Raw genomic sequence first — 16,044 nt, forward strand, 5'->3', positions numbered from 1 at the left:
ATATATATATTTTACGACTGAAGAAAAAAAGACATGAACTTCTTGGATGACAAGTGGGTGAGTAAAAATATTGTAAATATTTGCTCTGGAAGTGAACTTCTCCTTTAAAAAGATTGCGATGAATTAGGACAAGGGACTGCTTTTTAGTGATTATGAAGGGAGTACTAAGGAAGGAAGTAGTGATTATAAACAGAGAAGGGGTCACATATACGCTGCAAAGTTTTGGTAATGACATTACGCATATTTATGCGAGATTCACACTCAAAAGAGCAATGGATGCACACAACTATTGTATATTTATAATATTAATGGTAATACTTTAGTATAGGGGCCAATTCTCATTGTTAACTAGTTGCTTATTAGCATGCCTGTTATTAACATATTAGCTGTTTATTAGTACTTATAAAGTCCATATTCTGTACCCCTTTTCCTATCCAATACCTTAAATTAACCACTACCTTAGTAACTATTAATAAGCAGGAAATTAGCAGTTTATTGAGGCATAGTTAGTTGTAGTTAATGGTTTGTTAATAGCGAGAATTGGACCTTAAAATAAAGTGTGAACATATTAATAAATGTTACTTAGAGCACCAAATCAGCATATTAGAATGATTTCTAAAGGATTATGTGACACAAGACTGGAGTAATGGCTGCTTAAAATTCAGGTTTTCCATCACAGCAATAAATTACATTTTAAAAAAAACATTAAAACAGAAAATACTTGTTTTAAAATTCCTAATTGTTTTTCTTAATTTTTACTGTGTTTTTTAATCTAACAAACACATCAATAAAAAAATAAACAGTATAAAATACTAGTATAAAATAGTTTTCTACACATAAGAGTGACTAACCAACATTTAAAAATTTTCATATTTACTAAAAAGCCACCAATAAAAACAATTCAAAGGCATGTTGTTGCAGTTAAATAGACATTTCAGGGGGAAAAAAAGATTTGACATTTTTAAATACGTAAATTTAATTAATTGACAGCCCTAATTAATTAATGTTAGCACATTTGTCCTGGATTAGGGAGATAAAAAATGTTGTTAATCTCTTTTCTGTATGAGAAGCTTTTTTATTGCAGAAAGCTTCAGCTTTAGTGTGATAGCCATGGTTTGTCTGTAAGCAAACCATGAGTAGTCACAATACCTGAACAGTATTGGTATTGGTGTTCTCAAGTTCTCTCTCTTTCTCTGTCTTTCACTCTTGTTTTCTTTCCCAAGGGTTCGCGCATATGGTGAAGTCTCCACAAGGTATGCTCAGTCTCAATCTCAAATGTTTACTTGGTGTTGCGACTGCTCTTGCACTTGCATGCAGCTCCCTACACTGCATCCTGCTTTATGATTGGCTCTGCCCTCGTGACACTGCATGATTATTGTCCTCTTGCTGGATTATGTAATTTCTTTCTGTGATACTGCGGTGAACTGTCAGGTTAGAAGTGCTGTTTTCTCAAGGTTGACTAGGCTGCTGCAGTGCCAACTGACCCATAATTACTATGCAGCTTTAAATTATATATCCCAATGCTAAACGAAACAGCTCTTCTTTGAATGAGTGATGCTGAAGGTAGCAAAAGGGCATTTTTAATATATATATATATTTATTTTTTTTATTTATTTATTTTTTAAAACAGGTTTTGCTTTCTAGGTGTGTGCTATTTAAATGATCTGCAGTGATAGTTTTGTCCCAAACTCTGGGCTTCTGACAATTTTTTATTTTTTTTTTTTTTTTTTGTAGTGCATTGAGCTTATGAGCTGGCGATTTACACTAAGAGGGTACACAAAAGTTCACAAAATGTTTTCAACATGTGAAGGTCAACCTTATATATATATATATAATATATTGAAATTTTATTTAAACTTAACTTCTTTTGCTGCCATTTTAAAACCCTCCTACTATAATTAATGTTTAAATACAATTTAAAAACATTCTTTGTCATTTAGTTATATTTTAGCAATAAACATAAAATACAAATGCTATAGCATTTTATACAATACAGTTTGATAGTAATAAACAAGAAAATAATAGTATTAATGTTGCAAAGTTCTTCAGTTACAGAACAAATACAATTTCAGCTCAAAAAAGACGTGTCATTTTTCAGCTCTGTTTAGTTCAATGTGGATTCAGTTTTGTTTAAAACATTGTGAATGTTGAAACGTTCGTTTGTTATGAAGCAAACTCAGTTCAGCTATAAAGTGGCTCTACAAAAGATAATAGTATCGTTATTCAGCTGAGTTCAGTTCAGTTTAGTTAAATAATCATCAAATTATGAAATGAGCTTAATTACCAAGCATCTCTACAGAAGGCAATAGTGTTGTTATTCAGCCAGTCAATTTGAATCAATTCAGTTCAGTAACAGTCAGTGTTGCAAAATTGGATTCAGCTATATAGCATCTTTGTAGAAGACAATAGTGTCATTGTCCAGCTCAATTTAATTTAAGTTTTGTTCTTATCCAGTAGTGTCAATGCAGTTAAATGTATAATACTACTGAATATTAAGTCTTCTAAACCCCAACTAAACAGGTGACTGTAGTGGCAAACAAAATTGCAAATAGCAGGGTAACAAATGTAACCTATATTTAGCTGTCACTTACTAACTACTAACTAGTTTGGTTTATAGTATTTATAAGTAAAATATTAGTTTGGTGTCTTTTCTTAGAATAGCACTGGTAACAGGATAGTCAAGCATGACAAATGTACTCAGCACTATATATAACATAATAAATGAGAATTATGGAATGAGATTATGTAGTTGTTCCCTTCCGGGAACTCGCACTGCGTCATCAACGCTATGGGGAATGCCATTGGCAAGCCGCACTCTGAACATAGTCTGTAAACCAATCAAAAAACGGGAGCGACGTATGGTGACGTCAGCGACCAGGAAGTATAAAGCACGTGCGTTTCAAACCGGCGTCAGCTTTTGTCATTCAGCGAGAGCGCTCTGTGTATGTGTCTGTCTCTGCATAGCTTGCTGTTTTTCTGTGCCAGTTTGCACAACTTTCATTTGAGCAACTATGTCTAGAAAAGGGGGAAAAAGAGTTCCCTTCCGGAGGGAACTCTACGCTGCGTCCTGGCGGACACTATGGGAACTGCCTTCAGCATGACCGGTTCTGAAACAAGGTATAGAATAACGACAGTGAACTTGACATTGGCCGGCGCCAGCCTATGACATCATCAACAGGCGCCTGCAGGTGCCTGAGAGCACATTACCATCTTTTTGTCTTCAGAGTCCTCTGTTATAAACGAGTGAGTACAGCGATGCCTAGAGAAAAACTGTTTAGGAAGTGTGCGGATCCGTGTCAGAGATATCTGACACCTGATGATGCACACGACCTCTGTTTGGTGTGTTTAGGTGTAGAGCACGCGCGCTCTGCTCTAGAAGGAGCGGAGCGCGTTCATTGTGAGAGTTTCACTTTGAAGAAACTCCGTTCTCGTTTGTCTCTTTTCTCGAGGGAATTGGGACATCCATCCGCCCCACGCGGCTCGGGTCCCGCGGCGGCTGAGGCTGCCCAGCGGCTGAGATCGCGGGGATCACAGGTGGAGCTGGCTGACGAGTTTGAGAGAGGGTTTAATCTCTCGCGCACGTCAGCCGGAGACGAGAACGCGCTGCTAGCGGAAGATGTGCTGTCTCTCACATCTTCCGGTTCTGCTTCAAGCCAGGGCGAGCAGGAGGCTGAAATGGAACAAGATGAGCTCTCTGAGCCCATGCAGCCTGCCTGCCCCGCATATGAAGAGTTGATGTCTGTTATGGACCGCGCGGCTACCCCTTCAGTGGAAGCCCGCCGGGGAAGAGGCCGCCCTAGGTAGACTAGACGAGCGGCTTCTTCCCGGCCATAACAAGCCAACTCCCGTGAGCCTCCCATTCTTTCCTGATCTGCATAAGAGATCGAGAGGGAATGGGACAGGCCATATTCAGCCCGCATTCACAGGCATCAGCATGTAAATTATGCTGATGTCGAGGGAATGCATGGGCGCGGATATGTGTCGATGCCTCTCATTGAGCAGACGTTTGCGAACGATCTCTCAGCGGGAGGGACATCAACCCTGAAGGCTCCGACCCTGCCATCCAAGCCTTTGAGAGAAACATCTCGGTTGAAAGGCAGGGCATATGCGGCAGTGGGTCAGGCTGGTGCTCCTCTGCACACGGTGGCAGTGTTGCAGGCGTACCAGGCTGATCTACTGAAAGATCTGGACCGAGGTATGCATCCCTCGCCGGTCCACGCCCCCACCTGAACACCGGGGGGAAAACCAGGCCCGTCCTGGTCCAAGGGCCAGAGACGAGGCCAGGTCGCCAGTGTCCCCCCAGGAGGAGTCGGTCCCAGAGGAGGCGTGATGCGTGGCATAGGAGAGGGGATCTAAGGGAGACGATCCAGCGCCGGCGTGGCGGCAGGCCTGGATCGGGCACCTAGAGTCTCCTCTCTGGTTCCCCTCACGTCCGTTCGGCTACCTGCCCCTCCTTTTTCCCCCTCGCCAAAGACTCTGGGGCTGGGCCGATGATGAGATTGATGCTCAATCTGTTGGCCCGGTATGTGAACAGTAAAGACACTTTAATAAAATATTCAAGTGTGTATGTGTATGTTTTCTTTTGTCTACCAGCTCCGCTTGGGTGATTGCTATTGCAGTTTTGCAGTCGAGCTCCTCTTGAGTTCTACTGCCACCAAGTGCCGAGTGTTGCCAGGTCTCCCCTTGTTTTATAAAAGAAAACAGTGTGTAGAGACCTCCACTCGTGGAAATCCCCTCTTGGGTTAAGCGTTGTCAGGTTTGAAACCTCCGCTAGAGTGAGCTTGGTATAGACATGATCCAACATACATATACATACGAGAATATGTAATAAAAAACCCTCTTGAGCGATTGTCAAGCTTCTTCAAGCGAAAAATCGAAAAGAAAAAAATTAAAAAGCCCCGCTTTGAAGTAGAAATCTTATATATTTGGCTGTTAGGCCCCATTTTGGGCCTCGCTAAATTACTTTCTGGTATTGTGACCCAATCCGCCAGAATTGAGTGTAGCAGGCCTAGAAGGCCTCCTCTCTGTGAAGTCCTCTGTAAAGAGAGACATAAAAAGATAATACTTCTTAGCGCTGAATGTAGCCAGGTCATTCTTAGACCTCCATTCATGAGAGCTTTTTACTGGGTTGAGTGTTGCCAGGCTCCCTCTATGTGAGGTATTTCTGTTAAGCCTCCACTTTCCAGAAATGCAGGCCGAAAACACAAGATTAAGGCAGCTTGTGAGCCCTTTTCGTGGACCTGTCACTACAAGCGTTGAGTGTAGGTAGGCCTCCCTTCCTCGAGAGGGCGTGTATACCAAGGCCTCCACTCGATAGAGCTTCCTCAGCTGAGCGTCGTCAGGCTTGTTACGCTCGAGAGAGCTTGTAACCATTAAAAGCCTCCCTCACTGAAAGCTCCGCTTCCGGGTTTTGCTATCGCCCGGGAATGATACAGGTGTCTTCCTCGCGAAATGCTTAGAGCACCTTCTCAAAACCACGTTAGTGGTGTCTGCTCACACAAATTGTTTTGAGCATTCCCTAAAATCCACACGGGTGGTAAGTGCACTACTAGGCACTTTACTAAAATCCATATTTATGGTAAGGATCCCTCCCGTAAAGGCAGGGTCCTTCTTCAAATCCCTCACGGGTTGGACCACGCAGGATAATCCTCCATGCCCATTTTCGAGTTGGTTCCAAAACCCTTAAGTTTTTTCAACTCCTTTGATAAGCACAGTGTAATAGGTCTCCCCTCTGTCACAGCCAACAGTACTGAGACCTTCACTCTCACAGTTATAGCAGCTAGTAGGCCCATGAGTGCCTCGCTGACTATTTTTTGGGGGAGTGCAGTCTTCCACTCACCAAAAACTAGTGTTGTAGGCTTCTCTCCTCAGAGATGCAGTCTCGGAGCCTCCACTACACAGAGCTAGATGATAAATGAGAATTTTTCATTATTTGCTCTACTGTGAGTATCTGCCTTTTTCTTGAGCGTCGAGTGTAGTCAGGCCTCCCCTCGCCTAGAGCGTTTCACTTGAGGCCTCCACTCTGAAGAGTTTCCCTAGGGAGAGCGTCATAGGCCTCCTCTCGCTTTAGAGAGTCTTTCTGTTGAAGCCTCCCCTCTCCAGAAGCTCCGCTTTCAGGCTCTGCTATCGCCTAGAGACTGCAGTCTGGTGATCCTCTCGCTATGCTCTAGGGCACCTACTTAAAACCACTTTGGTGGTGTTTGCTCACGCAAGTCCTTGAGCACTCCTTAAAATCCACATGTGTGGTAAATGCGCTTACGCATTTTCCTCAAATCCACGTTAGTGGTAAAGGTCTTCCCCCACTGGCGGGTCCTTTTCTAAAATCCTTCACGGTGTGGGTCACGCAGGTAAACCTCCGTCCCATTGTTTGAGTTGGTTTCGTACAAAACCTTTTAGTTTTTTCAACTCCAATCCAGATAGCACTGCTAGCAGGATTGAGTGTCGACGCCTCTTCAGGCCTCCACTATCCAGAAGAGCTCCAAAACGAAGGTAATTCTGTCGCACAAGCTAGTCAGCCTCGCGGATGACCTTCAGGATTAAAGTGTAGATAGGTCATGGGACCTCCACTCTCAGAGTTCTTCTTTGCTAAGCACGGAGGTGTGTTAGGCTCCCTCCTTGAAAGCCTCCACTCTCCAGACTCCACACAGGTAGTACTGTCGCATAGGCTATTCAGCCTCGATGAACACCTGCAGTGTTGAAGTGTATTAAGTGAAGTGTAGTTAGGTCATCAGACCTCCACTATTAGAGTCTCCCTTCATGAGATGTTGTCAGGCTTCTTCTCAGAAGCCTCCACTCTCCAGACTCACTCAGAGTCCTTCGTTGCCTCCAGAGATTCACTAGAAATAGGCGGTCCGACTGCACAGGCTATTCAGCCTCACGGACCACCTCTAGTATTGGGTGTAGATAGGTCAGAGACCTCCATCCTTAGAGTCGTCCTCTGCTGGGTGCAGAGTGGTACCAGGCTTCTTCTTACCAAAGCCGCCACTTTGCAGAAACTCCACTCAGGTAGTTCTGCTGCAGAGGCTATTCAGCCTCACTGACTACCCTCAGTGTTGAAGTGTAGTTGGGTCACGAGACCCCCACTTTTAGAGTTTTCCTTTGCAAGACACAGAGTGCTTTTCTGGCTTCCTTTGAAGCAGTCACTCCTCTGAACTCCTTGTAGGTAGTTCTGCTGCACAGGCTACTCAGCCTCACTGACTACCCCCAGGTTTTGAGTGTAGAGGTGCCACGGCACCTCCATTCTTAGAGTCACTCTCTGGAAGGCGCAGAGTGTTGCCAGGCTTCCTTTCGGCGAAGCCTCCACTCCTCAGAAAATCTCCACTTAGACAGGCCTGCTGCACAGGCTATTCAGCCTCACAGACCATCGTCAGTGTCAAGTGTAGTTAGGTCATGAGACCTCCACTCTGTAGATTCCCTCTGAGCAGAAGCTCCACTCGGGTAGTTCTGGTTGCACAGGCTATTCAGCCTCACTGAATACCCTCAGTGTTGAGTATACATAGGTAGCCGAGCTAGCCATGGCAGGTCACTGGGCCCCAGCGACTCTCGCTGAAGCAGGGGTGATTTTCCTTCTTGACTCCTCATTCAGTCAGTTTGATCACTTATCCCTCGGCATGGCGGCGTTGGTATAAACGTTCCCATAGTGTCCGCCAGGACGCAGCGTAGAGTTCCCTCCGGAAGGGAACGTCTAGGTTACGTATGTAACCCCTGTTCCCTGAGGACAGGGAACGAGACGCTGCGTCTCGGGGCCATGCCTCGGGCCCTGCACATACCTCCGTCAGACAAAAAGATGGTAATGTGCTCTCAGGCACCTGCTTTTATACTAGCAGGCGCCTGTTGATGATGTCATAGGCTGGCGCCGGCCAGTGTCAAGTTCACTGTCGTTATTCTATACCTTGTTTCAGAACCGGTCATGCTGAAGGCAGTTCCCATAGTGTCCGCCAGGACGCAGCGTCTCGTTCCCTGTCCTCAGGGAACAGGGGTTACATACGTAACCTAGACGTTTTTAAAGCGGTTGAGCAGCCACACAGAAGGTGTGTCCCTCCCTGCCAACGTTTTATTGTTGGTGGGGATACACACGTTTTGTGTGTAGTCTGCTTGGGAGCGGAGCACGCTCAGTCAGCTCTTGAGGGGGCTGGCTGTCCGCAGTGTGAGCTTCTTCCACTGCGGGTGCTTCGCTCTCGGAGGGCTCTCTTTGAGGAGGGAGCTCTCACAAGCGTTCCTCGTGGGTCTGGCCCCACTTCCGCTGAGGCGGAGCGGCAGCTGCACTCGTGGGGTTCGCAGCTTGATTTACTGGAGGGAATGGAGACGGGTGATCCCCTATCTCCTTCCTCACCTACAGATCTGGCCATTTAAAATGCGCGCGGGAAGTAAAGTGGTCTCGCGTGACGCCGGTGTATTCCAAAGGAACACGGAAAATACAATGACATAGGAAAGACATGATCAGTAGGGGGCAGTCATGTAACGCACTGGACTGGAGCAGGCTGAAAACATTGCTGCAAACTTAAAAGGTACGGTAACCTGGAGGGGACACCTTCGGTTCACTTATGTTTGTCGACTCGTGGCCACACAAATGAATTCCTAGGATATTACTTTTTGTCATTGCCACGAGATATTAATTCCTGGGAATGTCATATGTCGTGGCCACAAGATTATTTTGTCGAGGTAACGACATCCTTATGTTTAATGCATAAACAAACCTGCGTAACCATAACCAAGGATTATCAGAGATAGGTTTATTAATATTTTTTATTTTGAGTTAAGAAATGTTTTTATTAATTGTTATAGAAATTAATGCAATATTAAGTTATATATTAACAATAGGCAATGCTGTATATGCGAATGTCTGTGCGCGATGTAGACAGCATTCAAAAGTTTATCAAGAATTTATTACATATAAGTACTTCAAATTAAATAGCCCTGCAAGAAACATTGTATGCATCCTTAAGTCTTATCCATTAATTGATCCTTTTTTTCTGTAATAAATGTATTATTCGTTTATATTCAGTATGTCCCCCTTAATTTCGATCTCTTAACATTCCGAATCTAAATGATAAATGCTGACATGCCATGAAAGCTTTGATTATACTATATGGCATATATTCATTTTTAGTCTAATTATAACCTATATAGTGTTTCATTGTCGAGTGAATCATTCACGTTCCATTTGTAAATCGTATGGTCACACACGGGCATTAATACAATCATAAAGTCAAAACTTTATTGGCATAATTGTAGTTCACAATATTTGCTAAATATATGCCAAATAGCATATATAAAGTTATTTAGGTTAAGCGATTCACAATAAAGAAAAAAGTAGATAGCTCTAAATCACTTATTATTTATTCTTATTATAGGTTATTATTATTTCAATACCTGGTTAGGGCTATTTATTTTTAACGCCTGACAATTATGCCAATTACGTTTTGACTTTTTGATTGTATTTATCCCCGTGTGGGACGATACATGATGTTTTCATTTACAAATGAAACTACGTGAATGATTCATTTCTCAGTAAAACAGTTTAATATTTATATAGTCTAGTCTGTTAATTAGACTAAACAAAATAAAATATGTTCAATTCATATTTTATATGTTCAATTCTTTAGTTAAGAGAAGGAATGTAGGCCTATTTTACTGTGTGACAATAAATTATTTCCAAATGAAACTACGTGAATGATTCACTCTTCAGTTATTTGTCTATTAGTTAGACTAAATAAAATACAATATATGTTAAATTTAACCTTTAAACTGCATTCCAGTAAAAACCCCAGTCATAGAACCTTTACAGTATCATTTACATTCAGAATGTTATGTAACGAGATCAAAATGAAGGAAAAAATAACGAATACAAACGAATAATACAAATATAATGGGAAAAAAAGAAGGTCAGTCAATGGACAAGATTGTGGGATACATGAAATGTTTCTTGCAGGGCTATTTAATTTGAAGTAGGCCAACATGTAATACATGTAAACACTTGTGAAAGCTGTCTACATTGCGCACAGACAGCATTAGCATATACAGCATCGCCTGTATAATTATTTAATATTGTATTAATTTCTATAACAATTAATATAGGCAAACAATTTCTTAACTCAAAACGAAATATCTCAAATAATTCTGGGTTACTAATGTCACGCAGGTTGGTTTATTCATTAAACTCGTGGCCACGAGAAATGCATGTTGAGCAAAAATACATTTCACGAAAATAATATAAAGATTACAAAACAAAGAAAACAAATGGAATGAGGGATATGCTTTAAAGTTCACGTAAAAGCCAAATATTAAGCGGCATCCTTCATGTTTTCTTTAATCAGCAAATACTTAACATTTTTGAATTATATTCACCGTCTGTTTTTATGACAATAAATTTTTAATTTTGAATTCATACATACGGGTCAGGAGGCGGGTCGGGTACAATATTTTTTTTTTTTATTCTTCGGTCCGAGTTGCGGGTGGGTTATTTGAAAACGGTCGGGTTCGGGTTGTTTCTGACCCGCGTGTCAGGTTGGACACTAATGTTTTGAAAAAAGTGGAGCGTGTGAGGAAAGCTTTCCCCTTCTCCCTGGCATGCATTTGAATGCTGAATTCGAAATGCAACTGAATGCAGTCGGAATCCGCCCCCAGCACCCCCAAGTCTCCAAATGTTGATTACAACAAGGCAACAGACAGCATTCAACACCCCACCCCACCCCCACTCTGCCATTCATAAACATTTCGCTCTTTATACTGCATGCCGCTTAACGCTGATGCCTCATTAACGGCTACTTTTCAGAAAACTGAAAAAAAAAAAAAAAATACACTTCCCTTTGGTTTCCCAGAACAGACTTAAGCCTAGTTCCAGGCTAAAATGATGTAAATCGGAGCTGTTTAAAGATAAAAAAATAAAAAAATAAAAATACAAAAAAATAAAAAAATAAAATAAAATAAAAACTTTTACTGATCGTTGGTCGGAGATTCAACCCGCAGTTCGTAACTGGAAGCTGTTAAGAGACAGACTTAATGAACTTCTCCGAAATAGAAGAACTACTTTTCCACTTAAAAAAAAAAGAAAAAGAAAAAAGGGTGGAAAAAAATTGCATAACTCACTGGAGCACTTTTCAGAATCAGAATCAGAATGAGCTTTATTGCCAGGTATGTTTGCACATACTAGGAATTTGTTTTTGTGACAGAGCTCCACAGTGCTACAGAATGACAGTGACAAGACGATACATATTATAAAAAGAACAATATAGAGGTATACAAGACAGACAATGTGCAAAAATAGCAAAGACATTTGAATAGAAGTAAGTATGTGCTTTAAATAAATAACGGAAAAATGAATAAAGAATGTATAGTGTTGTATGTTGCACGATCAAGTGTTCATGAGATGGATTGCCTGAGGAAAGAAGCTGTTTCGGTGTCTGGTCGATTTGATACTTAACAATTATTGTATTCGTTGTCAGTCATATAGGCTAAGCTTTATTGTTTTGAAAAGTGAGCCTTCTGTTTATTTGTCTAAATTATTTTCTATATTAGGATATAATACTAGGCTATAGTATTTATGGGCATTAGGCCAAATCTACATGGGTTTCTTCCCTTTCACTTCAATTAGTTTTTAAGAAAAAAGAAAAAAAAAACTGCATGGGCAGTGCGTCATAATAATGTACGGCATCAAAATGTAAGAACAAATCTAAAGACAATAATAATAATAATAATAATAATAATAATAATAATAACAATAATAATAATAAAATTAATTATTAACACTCCTAAAAGTACAGTATAGTGCTCAGATACACTTACGGTAGGTGACCTAACCCTAGTTGATACTTTATTTCAACTTTTCAATTATTTCATTAATTAACTAATAAACAAATGCCTTTCCGATATGATATAAGTGAAAAGGGAGACGATTTTGAAAATGATTTCACCAAAAGGCGGATGCGAACTCGGGTCTCCCGCGTCAAAAACGATATGTTAGTCGTATTATCACTTACGCCACTGAAAATGATGCAGTATAGCCGTCTTTTGTAATATTTGTAAATATGGAGTATTTGCATTGTGTAAAAACATTAAATAAAAGGCACCAGACTACAGAAAATGGCATATACTAAAGTATGTATTTTTCTGGGGGAGGACCCACCCGCATTTATTTTGCTTCCGACGCCCATGATTGATGATGAAGTATAGTCTACAGGATATAACAATAAAGTGCTTTTCCAATCCCGATTCCACAAGGTTTTATTCCGCATCCACCCGCTCCCGCTATATTAACTATATTATTCGCCCGCTGCCCGCTTAGAATAAATTTCTAAGCACCAAAATCGCAAAAACAAATCAAAATAATAATAGTAATAATACTAATAAATAAATAAATTAATTTTTAACTCTATAAAAACTGTAGTTTATATTTATCCTCTCCATTTCTATTCCTCTCTACTCAAATTAATTGTCAGTGTATCTAAAATTGTTTATCTTAGAAAAAGAAAAAGAGGAACTACCTCTTAAACATGCATATCTTAATTTGATGTTGCTTTAAAACGCTGAAATATATAATGTATTTTATTCTGAAGGTGAAAGTCGTCCAGTTATTTAACTGCCTGCGGCGCCGTCAGGATCACGTTTTTTCCCCCTTTTAATTAAGTGGATAAAGCTTACAATACTCGTTCAAGAGTAAGGGATTGCTCAAAACTATGCTATTTTACATATTTCTGTTATTTGTGTACAATCACAACGAAAAAACAGATGTGTATGCTATTTGTAAAAAAAAAAAAAATGTAAACAAGATGCTGGTTCAAGGGCGCGTCACAGAAATTGCCTACAATTCTGCATATAGGCTTGCTACTTATTAATTTTATTTTATTTCGTTTTGTTAAATTATTATTCATTAAGAAATTTATATTTCACATATGGGCATTTTTATTTATTTTACATACAGCTTTTTTGGGTTTTCTCTGTGCATAAGATCTGCGCGTGATGTTCTGATGTTTATGCTGCTTTTTGCTTGTGTACAATTAACCCCTCAAAACGAATTTAACTGTTATTAATGTGTCACAGCCACTTTTCAATTTAAATGTAATTTAACACAATCTTGTCGTTAATAATAACTAAACGCGTCGGTTGTCGTTTGGAAAAAAAAAAAAACAGAAATTAACATTTTTATTTTCAATGCAGTCTAATAAAAGTTTAACAGGAAAAAAATGAAAGAAAATAATAATAAAACTGCTCCTGCTTATGAATAAATTTTTGCTTGATGATGAAGTATCTAAATAGTCTATAGGATATAACAAAGTGCTTTTCCAGTCCCGCTTCCACAAGGTTTTATTCCGCATCCACCCGCTCCGCGCTATATTAACTATATTATTCGCCCGCTGCCCACTTAGAATAAATTTCTAAGCACCAAAATCGCAAAAATACTGTAGTTTATATTTATCCTTCCCATTTCTGTCTCTACTCAAATTAATTGTCAGTGTATCTAAAATTGTGTATCTTAGAAAAAGAAAAAGACGAACTACCTCTTAAACATGCATATCTTAATTTGATGTTGCTTTAAAACGCTGAAATATATAATGTATTTTATTCTGAAGGTGAAAGTTGTCGAATTATTTAACTGCCCGCGGCGCCGTCAGGATCACTTTATTTTTTTCCCCTTAATAAAGTGGATACAGCTTACAATACTCGTTCAAGAGTACGGCATTGCTCAAATGGCTATTTGTAAAAAAAATTAAATAAAAATGGAATGATGCTGGTTTAAGGGCGCATCACAGAAATTGCCTAAAATTCTGCATATAGGCTTGCTACTTATTAATTTGTTAAATTATTATTCATTCAGAAAAGAAAAACATATATTTCTTATATGGGCCTATTTTATTTATTATTATATATAGGTTTATTGGGTTTTTCTCTTTGCATAAGCTCTGCGCGTGAGGTTCTGATGTTTATGCTGCTTCTTGCTTGTGTATAATTAATCCCTGAAAACGAATTTAGCGGTTTACGTCAGTTGTCGGTTGGAAAAATAAAATAACCGAAATTAACATTTCTATTTCCGATGCAGTCTAATAAATGTTCGTCAGGAAAACAAAGAAAGAAAACAAAATAACAATACAACTGCACCTGCTTATGAATAAGCTATCTTTTTGCTATTGGTTTGAACCATAATTTCAGGAAAGAGGAATCATTGAACTATTGTACTGGTATTTGTGACCAACGCCCCCTAGAGCTGGCCATGGTGTTTGGCTACAGAATGTTGTTCCTTGCGCCACCTGGTGGATATTATATGAAGTGCAACAACGTTGTAAAAAAATCTAAAAAAGCCGCTGCGGCAGGACGCGTGGCCACGCGTGCCGAATTGCAGGTTGCCGCGTGAAAATAGACGCATTTTTAATGGCCAGATCTGTAGTGAATCAATTGACCTCCTACTGGATGAGGAAGCCCGCGCTGCGGTTCCTTCCCTCCAGGAAGGGGCGTCCGCGCTCCTCCTGTCTTCCTCCGAGGAGGTTGATGTGGAGGGCGTGGACACAAGTATTCAACCGCCCCCCCCCCCCCCCCCCGATCGCCTCAAAAGTATGAGGAGCTTTTGGAAGTGCTGACGAACGCGGTAGCCAAACTTAATATCAGTTGGCCTGTGGAAGAAAAGCATGAGCCGCAGAGAAGCAAACTCGACGAGCGCTTTCTGCGGACAAAGTCGGCACTTCCAAAACGGAGCCTTCCCTTTTTCCCCGATCTACATGCTGAGATCGCTAGATCGTGGGAAAAACCCTTCTCAGCCCGCTTGTTCACCCCGTCCGCTGATTACTACGGTGATGTGGCGGGGCTGAATGAGCGTGGCTACAAGACGATGCCGCCGGTTGAACAGACGCTGGCTAGCTATCTGTCACCCGGTCTGGCATCGTCTCTGAAGGCTCCGTCCTTGCCCACTAAGCCACTCAAGATCACTTTGGGCTTGGTGGGCAAGGCGTACACGGCTGCAGGTCAGGCTGGTGCTTGCCTCCATAATATGTCGGTGTTGCAGGCATACCAGGCTGACCTGCTGAAGGATTTAAAAAGCGAACATCACGGAGATGCGCAGGACTGCAGATTTAGCTCTCCGCGCCACCAAGGAGACCACTCGTGATGTGGGGCGGTCTATGGCAGCCCTGGTGGCCGCGGAGAGGCATCTGTGGTTGACCCTGTCTGAGATGAAAGACAAGGACAGGGTCCTCCTCCTGGACGCCCCGCTTCAGTCCTCCGGCCTCTTCGGTGATTCTGTTGATGCTGTGGTCAGCAGACACCAGGAGGCCCGCAGGCAGGCGGCGGCGTTCCAGCGCTATCTCCCTCGCCGCGTTTATTCCTCTGGGGCTGACCGGGAGCAGCCCCAGCCGTGTACAAGCTCTTCATACCGTGAGGCACAAAAGAGGAGTGTTGCAACCCGTGCCCCTCCGGCAAGACCTAGAGGGCGGGGTCAGCAACACTCAAAGTCGGGGACCTCTAAGACCAGGCCTGACCTGAGGGTCGTCCTCCAGTCCAAGAGGTCCTCGACTAAACGGCCCTGACTGCTGCGGCACAGGGCCAGTGAGGGTAGCCCCTCTCGAGGAGGCTGGTGGTTCACCACAGTTCATGGTAGCCGCTCCTCCTCGGGGCCCTCAGGAGATTCGTCAGCTAACCCTGCCGGTGTTACAGGGCGCGGCAGTCTCCCGCGAACATTATTCTCTAGTTTTCCTGCCCGGAAACGTAGCGGAGCTAGAGTGTTCGCCGCCTCCACGGGGGCGCTCAGAACAACCGATTCAGGTGTTTCCTGCCAGTTCGCTGTTACAGGTCACCAAATCAGCTGTTCAAATAAATCCAGAAACCAGTCTCGAGAGGCTGGTTCCCCTAGTAGACTAGTAGACCCCTAGTAGGAAACGTGGAAACTACTGCCGAATGTATCTACATGGGCCCTGCGTACTGTAGAGGAAGGTTATTCTATCCAATTCGGCGCTCCACCACCACCTTTCAACGGGGTATTTCCCACAGAGGTGGGTCCTGAGCAGGCTCTGGTAATGGAACAGGAAGTAAACTCCCTGCTGAGGAAGGAGGCCATCGAGG

The 16,044-nt window shown here is 41.9% G+C and overlaps 1 protein-coding gene across 1 annotated transcript in view; it reads left to right on the forward strand.

The window, feature by feature from the left end:
• The window catches only part of LOC141348425 (neurexin-3b-like), a 30,377-nt gene extending 15,283 nt beyond the window's left edge, over positions 1 to 15,094 (forward strand). Inside the window, exons 4-5 of the mRNA XM_073852735.1 lie at positions 1,224 to 1,253; positions 14,748 to 15,094. Coding sequence (XP_073708836.1) covers positions 1,224 to 1,253; positions 14,748 to 15,094 — 377 coding nt within the window. The remainder of the gene's footprint in view (positions 1 to 1,223; positions 1,254 to 14,747) is intronic.
• Positions 15,095 to 16,044: the final 950 nt, after the last annotated feature.

Source organism: Garra rufa, chromosome 13 (genome assembly GCF_049309525.1).
Source record: "Garra rufa chromosome 13, GarRuf1.0, whole genome shotgun sequence".
In the NCBI taxonomy this organism is placed as follows: domain Eukaryota; kingdom Metazoa; phylum Chordata; class Actinopteri; order Cypriniformes; family Cyprinidae; genus Garra; species Garra rufa.